The 8,061-nt window shown below is 34.2% G+C and overlaps 1 protein-coding gene across 1 annotated transcript; it reads right to left on the reverse strand.

Moving 5' to 3' along the window:
• Nucleotides 1-706: 706 nt before the first annotated feature.
• On the reverse strand, nucleotides 707-1,799 carry LOC139864101 (secreted RxLR effector protein 161-like). The gene is made up of 2 exons (XM_071852683.1): nucleotides 1,302-1,799; nucleotides 707-766 (listed from the first exon to the last, which is right to left on the reverse strand). The coding sequence occupies exons 1-2, from the start codon at nucleotides 1,797-1,799 to the stop codon at nucleotides 707-709; spliced, it is 558 nt and encodes a 185-aa protein (XP_071708784.1).
• Nucleotides 1,800-8,061: the final 6,262 nt, after the last annotated feature.

The raw sequence follows: 8,061 nt of genomic DNA on the forward strand, positions 1-8,061 counted from the left end.
ATATATATATTTATATATATATATATATATATATATATATATATATATATATACTTTTTAAATAATAATCATTATAATATCCTATTTTTATTTTACTTTACATAAATGAATTTTAGTAAGAACAACATGGAATATTTAAAATTATGTTTCCAATTATTATTTATTTATATATATATATATATATATATATATATATATATATATATATATATATATATATATATATATATATATATATATATATATATATCCACATATCAAGTTACAATTAATTGTTCGTGAATCGTCAGGTTCGGTCAGAGGTTAAATGAATCCATGAAAATAGTTCACAAGTTTTGAGACTCAACATTACTGACTTTGCTTATAATGTCGAATTCATGTTACGATTAAGTTTAAATTTGGTCATAAATTTTTGGGTCGTCACAAAATTCATGTGAGGGTCGTTTCTCATAACTGCTCATTGTAAGTGTTTAATGTCATTTGTCCCTTTGTTTTAGATACTTTAGTTAAATTTGAGACATGGATCAACAGTCTTTCTCAATTGTTTAAGAAATTTGTTTCTCGATTCTCAGAAGTGAATTAGATCACCAAACTAATTAAGTATCATCTCAATTACATTTGGGTGTGGCCACACAAATATCTTATTCATTCATTGAGGAGCTCAAAAGTATCTAACTCCAAATAGGTTGGAGGAACAAATCCTATCTTACCTACACGTGTCTGACACGAGCTTCACATTACACCCAATAATAGTCTTTATAACAGCCTTATTCAGGACAATGTTTAACCATATCAAATTATAATGCTTCACACATCAAAACCTGCGTACATCTCAAGTCGAAGGACATTATGACATAACCACTTGCGAGTTTCACTTTTGACGTGATCCATGCAGTGAAATCTCAAGGTTGGGTCATTTTAATATTCATCTTATGAATACATGCAAGTTTGATAGTAATACATTACACCATATCAAACACTCACATTTTTCTTAATTTGATGTTACTCCCGTATCATCAATCGACAATGGAAAATTTTAGAATAAGTCATTATTCACGGATTTAAACATGCAAATATAGAACACAATAATTATGAATAAAAATGATCATATCACAATATATCAATTCATTACAAATAAAAACTGCTTTCATGTTCCTATTATCCAAATACTAAAATTACATAAAACTATTAGCTGGTCTAAGCCCAATGTTCCTTGAATGCTCAACATGCTTGGTACAAGACATTGGCTTTGTGAACGGGTCAGCTAGATTGTCTTCTGTTGGAACCTTTTAAATACATACTTCACCTCTCTCTATAACTTCACGTATGTAGTGAAATTTGCGAAGGATGTGTTTGGCACCACGTAGAACTCCTGGTTCATTTGCTATTACTATAGCACCAGTATTGTCGCAATACATGTCCATGGGATTTTCAATGCTGGGAACAACACCAAGCCCAGATATGGATTTTCTGATCCAAACAGCTTCCTGAGCAACTTCAGATGCATCAATATATTCTGATTTTGTTGTGGACATCGCTGTAGTGCTTTGCTTCGAGCTTCTCCAGTCGACTGCACCTCCGTTCATAATGAAAATGTAGCCAGATTGTGATCGACTATCATCTCGATCTTTAGTATTTCGCAAATACTTCAATATATTCTTTACAGCAGTCCAATGACAATCACCTGGATTCTGTTGGTATCGGCTCGTCATATTGAGAGCGAAAGAAACATCTGGTCTAGTGTACCTCATAGCATACATGATGGATCCAATAGCTAAAGCATATGGAACCCCATTCATTCACTTCACCTCTTCAGGTGTAGAGGGTGATTGAGTCTTACTCAACACTACATTTGGTTGCATCAGAAGACTACCATGCTTGGAAGCTTCCATCTTAAATCGCTTTAAGATTTTATCAACATATGCACTTTGACTTAGACCTATTAACCGCTTATATATGTCTATATAGATCTTGATTCCTAGGATATACGCTGCATGTCCCAGATCTTTCATTGAGAAACATTTTCCAAGCCAGGACTTAACATCTTGTAGCGTTGGAATATGATTTCCCAAGAGTAATATGTCATCAACATATAAGATCAGAAAGACTTTAACGCTCCCACTAGCTCTCATGTACACACAGGGCTGATCAAGGTTTTGTGAGAAACCAAACTCTTTGATTTTCTCATCAAATTTCTTGTTCCAACTCCTTGATGCTTGCTTTAATCCATAAATAGATTTCTGAAGCTAGCATACTTTATTAGGATACTTGGGATTCACAAACCCTTCAGGTTGCACCATATATACGTCCTCGCTAAGGTGACCATTCCGGAATGCGGTTTTGACATCCATTTGCCAAATCTCATAGTCATAATACGCTGCTATAGCTATGAGTATCCTAATAGCTTTAATGTCCACCACTAGAGAAAAGGTCTCTTCATAATCAACCCCGTAGGTTTTAGTATAACCTTTTGCTACCAAGCGGGCCTTAAAGGTGTGTACATTTCCGTCCATGTCGGTCTTCTTCTTAAAGATCCATTTACACCCAACAGTCTTGCTGTTTGGTGGGAGATCAATCAAGCGCCAAACTTGATTATCTTTCATGGACTGCATCTCTATATTCATAGCATCTTGCCATTTATCAGATTCAGGATCTGACAATGCAGCTTTGTAATTAGCGGGTTTGCCCGGATCCCCTAATTCCAAGTCCTCTGTTGTAACTATAAGGTTTAACCTCTCAGGTGGACGAGAGGTTCTACTAGATCTACGAATGAGACAAGATTCATCTTGTACCTCGACACTTTCATGTTGTGGCTAAGTACGAATTTCACTAGTGCCTTCAGAAGGTAATGTATCTTGTTCTTGAATTTCTTCAAGATCTACAGTGCTCCCACTTGCTTCTTGTAAGAGGTGACTCTTCTCCAAAAACTCAGCATATCTAGAAATGAAAACCTTGTTTTTTATGCTGGATAGTAGAAGTAGTATCCCATCGTTTCCTTTGGGTATCCTACAAAGATACATTTGATAGTTTTGAACTCAAGTTTGTTCGGTGTATCACGCTTCATGAGAGCCTCACAACCCCAGACTTTCAAGTAAGACGGATTTGGGACCTTCCCATGCCATATTTCGTATGGTGTCTTGTTTACCTTCTTGGTTGGAACCATGTTGAGAATGCATGCAGCAGACTCTAGAGCATATCCCCAAAAGGATGCTGGTATAGTTGTTAGACTCATCATTGATCGAACCATGTCAAGCAAAGTTCGATTTCATCTTTATGACACCCCATTATGCTGAGGTGTGTAAGGAGGAGTAAATTATGAGACAATCCCACAATCTCTCAGATGATCTAAAAACTCTTGACTCATATATTCGCCTCCACGGTCGGACCGTAGAACCTTAATGGTCTTTTCGAGTTGATTTTCTACTTCATTTTGAAATGCTTTGAACGTTTCAAATACTTCATGTTTATGTTTAATCATGTAACAACCCGACTTTTTTCGTTTACTATCGTTACTTGTCCGTTAAGTATTTAACGGTGGTTACTTAGACTTGTGTGTTTAGTAGAATTAAATACATGCTTATTAAAGAGATTCTTGAGTTAATAGGTTATATTAATTTATGAACTTATTTTGGAAAGTGAAATAACTAGAAAAAATTACGATTAAGTTAATCCCCTAGAAAGTTTTCAGTTTACGAAACTCAGAAAAATGACGAAATAATTATTTTTAATAATTATTAACTTTAAGAAAAAATAATTTAATTTATTATTTATTTAATGAATTAAATTCGGTGATTTTGTTTCAACAACTAGTTAACGTTCCGGAGACCCAGTACGGTTAACGGCACTCAAAACGGACCACGCGCGAACAATCAAGTAAGCAAAACGAGCCCAGGACACCCATTAAAGGGCCCCATCGGCCGAACCCCACCATGCACCCCTTATTGGACTAAAACTTGGACTAGGGGATCACTTGTGGTATATTTAGGCCCTAACTTAAATGTATAAATAGAAGCAAACACCCACACTTATCCCTAAACCCTATTTTAGTCGACTTTTTGCTCTCCCTCCCCCCATCTTCATCGTCGACCATCATCATCATCAATACACACATCGAAACTCAAAATTAGAAGAAAGCTTAAGCATAAACGTTATTCCAATCGACGTTCTCTATGTGTACGTACTAGCAATTCGTGTTCTTAAGGTATAATTGCTAACCCTAGTTTTTATAAATCTGAATTATGTTCAATTACATGGTGTAATCAAGTCTAGTCCTCAATTAATGGTGTCATGCGTTGTTGTTTATCGTTTGGTTGCGTAATTAACGTTGTTTACATGAAAAACGAATTTTTATTTTAATGATCTAATTTAATTGACATGGGATCTGATCTTGTAATATGTTTAAAAAGAAATATATCAAAAAGTTATTAATTTTAGACTTTGATTTTGCGTGATTTCGTTATCGTATGCTCAAGATATTCTTAATCGAAGTTTTCGTTAGGGTTTGCATGATATACGAATTTTATGAGTTGAATGCTTTGTGTTTTAGCTTAAATAAAGTGTACTACTGTATTCTTTGTGAAAATTTATGCAATTTAGACTTAAGATTTGCATCAAAAGGTTATGTAATGCTCCCGTTATGTCAAAACGAAGATTTGGTTTCTAAAGTGAGCTGAATCGTTTTTCAAAGTTACATAAAAATTGCTAGAGTGAACTAGGAATTGATTGAGACCTTGATATTCTGGAATATGTTTGTTAAGTGTTCCTTGACATGTTTCAATTGTATGCGAAGTAGTGAGAACGTGATTTGTCATGAGATATATGCTCGTCTACGTGATGTGTCCGGTTAATGATTAAAAACTGATGAGTCTTTAAAGGTTTGCTAAACTGTACAAATTGGCTAAATCAATGTTTCTGATTATTTATCACTAAAACTTTGAGATGTTTTGAGATGACTCCAATTGGCCGTTCATCAAAATCTATTTTCTATATTTTATGAAAAATGTTTAAAAAATGACGTGCGGGCAGAAATTTCTGTAATGAACTATGATTAGACCCTTTCTGATATTGGAATTTTATTTATCGTATGAGGCTTTGGCCGGAATATTTGGAATTTATTTTAAGTTTCGTTATGATCTGGAGTTTTTCATGATTTAATGATTTATGTGCTATGAGCTATAGTTGGATCTTTCTACGACGTACGAATTTCTAAGGCATGCTTTAAGGTGCAAAAGTGCAATATGCTTAATTATGACTTGTAAAGTGATACTTGACCTAGGTTTGACATGTTGACCATGTTTGTATGACCTACTGAGATTTTTGACTTTAGTTGACCACTTTGAATGAGTTGACTTTAGGGTTGACTTTGGTTGACTTGCTTGGATTAGTTGACTTTTACTTGTTCGTTGAGTCAGTCTGAGCACTAGGACTTTGCGTACACTATGGGTAGACATGTTTTGACCTATAAGTATGTACTTAAGATGATTTACTTATTTAGGTTGCGTTGTTTAGTCGAGATTGTTTGACAATCGTACGTTTTGCTAAGATAATTACAAGTGCTTTTGCTAAGGTGAGTCTACAGTCCCTACCTATGTTTTACAGGGATGATATGCATGCTTTTTACAAATGTTTTACATATTAAGCACAAGTAACTTAAATGACTATACATATGAGTTCAGATCAAAAATCCTTTAGCTTGATTATATTAGTTACTTTGTAAGCTCGACTTATAGGGACGGTACCGTTAGGTTTGATAGACCTCGCCTAAACATAACTGGCATCTATTTTGTTGTAACTCGTACACTTGATCGGTGTATGCTATGATAGGGTAAACTAAAGATGTGTTCTCGGCTCACGCAAAGGTTAAAGCTTTATAATCAAATGCTCATGATAATGTATACTTTTCCTATGATGTTCTCCAAGAAAATCTTGTGGCCTAACTTACGAAATGATTTACTAAACCTGTAGTTTCACTCAACGTTTTTTGTTGACGTTTTGCATGTTTCATCTCATGTACATAGAGGTAGTGCTTCCGCTTAATTAAAGTTATTATGCTGTTTGCTGCTAGAACTGGACGGCATCCAGCATATTTATCATTTTCATTTCAAGAACAAATATTCGCATTTAAATTATTTTGTTTCAAGATGTTTTGGGTTCATATACATTAGTCATTTATATCAAACGTTTTCCAGTTACATTTTTTTAAAAAATGACTTGATTTGATAAGTAATGCGAATACTTTTCAGAAACTTCTCATATAGAGGGCGTGACCGCTAAACTGTGGGACCAGGAGTTAATATTCCGTTAGTGGATTCTGACGGGGTATTACAAATCAAGTAAACATAACTATATCTACTAAAATCATCAGTAAAAGTAACGAAGTAGCTAGCTCCATCTCTAGACACTATCCTCAATGGGCCACATACATCAGTATGAATGAGTCCAAGTAGATCACTCGCCCTTTCAACCTGGTGGGTAAAGGGTTTCTTTGTCATTTTTCCAGATAAACAAGATTTGCATATGTCAAACGACTCATTGTCGGTTGACTCAAGAAGCCCATCATGTTGCAGCTTTGTTATGTGTTTCTTGTTTATATGACCAAGACGACAATGCCATATATATGTGGAATTCAAATCATGCTTGAATTTCTTAGAGCTACAATTAAATATAGAACTTTCGTTTGGAACAATATTATGCATACCATAATCTGTGAATACATGATTAAACCATTATCCTTCAAACGAGAAACTGAAATAACACCTCTAGTTATAGAAGGTGCATAATGACAATTATCTAAAATAAGAATAAGCCCACTTGAGAGGATGAGCTCATAGCTTCCTATAGCTTCGAAAGCTGCACGATCGCCATTGCCAACGTACAGATCCAAAGCCCCCTTATTCAGCTTCTGAATTTTCCTAAGTCCCTGCATATTATTACAAATATGAGTACCACAACCAGTGTCATACACCCAAGTTTTATTAGGAAAATTATAGAGTTCTATAACGAAGATACCAGATGAAATGACCCGTTCATATCGATTATAAATGTTTCATATTAATTGGTTTCGTTGCGAGGTTTTGACCTCTATATGAGACATTTTTCATAGACTGCATTCGATTTTAAAACAAACCATAACCTTTATTTTATCGATAAAGGTTTAAAAAGCATTACGTAGATTATCAAGTAATGATAATCTAAAATATAGAGTTTACACACGACCATTACATAATGGTTTACAATACAACAATTTAAGTCTCCGAATGCAGTTTTTAAACAATATATTACAAACATGGACTCCAAAGCTTGTCCTTAATTTATTATGCAACAGCAGAAGCTCTTAACAATCACCTGAGAATAAACATGCTTAAAACTTCAACAAGAATGTTGGTGAGTTATAGGTTTAACCTATATCGTAGATTGTAATAATAGACCACGAGATTTCATTCTACATAAATAGCCATAAAAATCATTCGTATGATGAACACCTGGTAACCGACATTAACATAATGCATATAGAATATCCCCAAAGATACATGATTAACACATCTGTATACGTACATGATAAACATATCTGTATAAAAATCGAAGTACTAAAGCATCCAAACTCTCAGGATGGGGGTCGTTAGTGCCCATAGATCTATCTTTAGGATTTGCATCAATTTGGGGCCAGTTCCCAAATTCTTAGGTTACCAAGCTAAAAAGGGTGATATTCAGTATTCGTAATCCATCATAGAATGTAGTTTCAAGTACTTGTGTCTATTTTGTAAAACATTTATAAAACTGCATGTATTCTCATCCCAAAATATAGATAGTAAAAAAATGGAACTATAACTCACTTTCACAGATTTTTACTTCGTCGGAAATAAGACTTGGCCACGGGTCGATTCACGAACGTATAATAAATATATACATATATCAAAGTATGATAAAAATATATTCATATCATATTTTATTACGTGTTAACGATTTAAGTTGTTAAGTTAGCAGTCAAACGTTAGTAGTCTACAATTAGTAGTCCACAGTTAGTAGTACATAAATAAATATATTATCTCGAATCAATCCATG

The sequence above is a fragment of the Rutidosis leptorrhynchoides genome, chromosome 8 (assembly GCF_046630445.1).
Source record: "Rutidosis leptorrhynchoides isolate AG116_Rl617_1_P2 chromosome 8, CSIRO_AGI_Rlap_v1, whole genome shotgun sequence".
Classification (NCBI taxonomy): domain Eukaryota; kingdom Viridiplantae; phylum Streptophyta; class Magnoliopsida; order Asterales; family Asteraceae; genus Rutidosis; species Rutidosis leptorrhynchoides.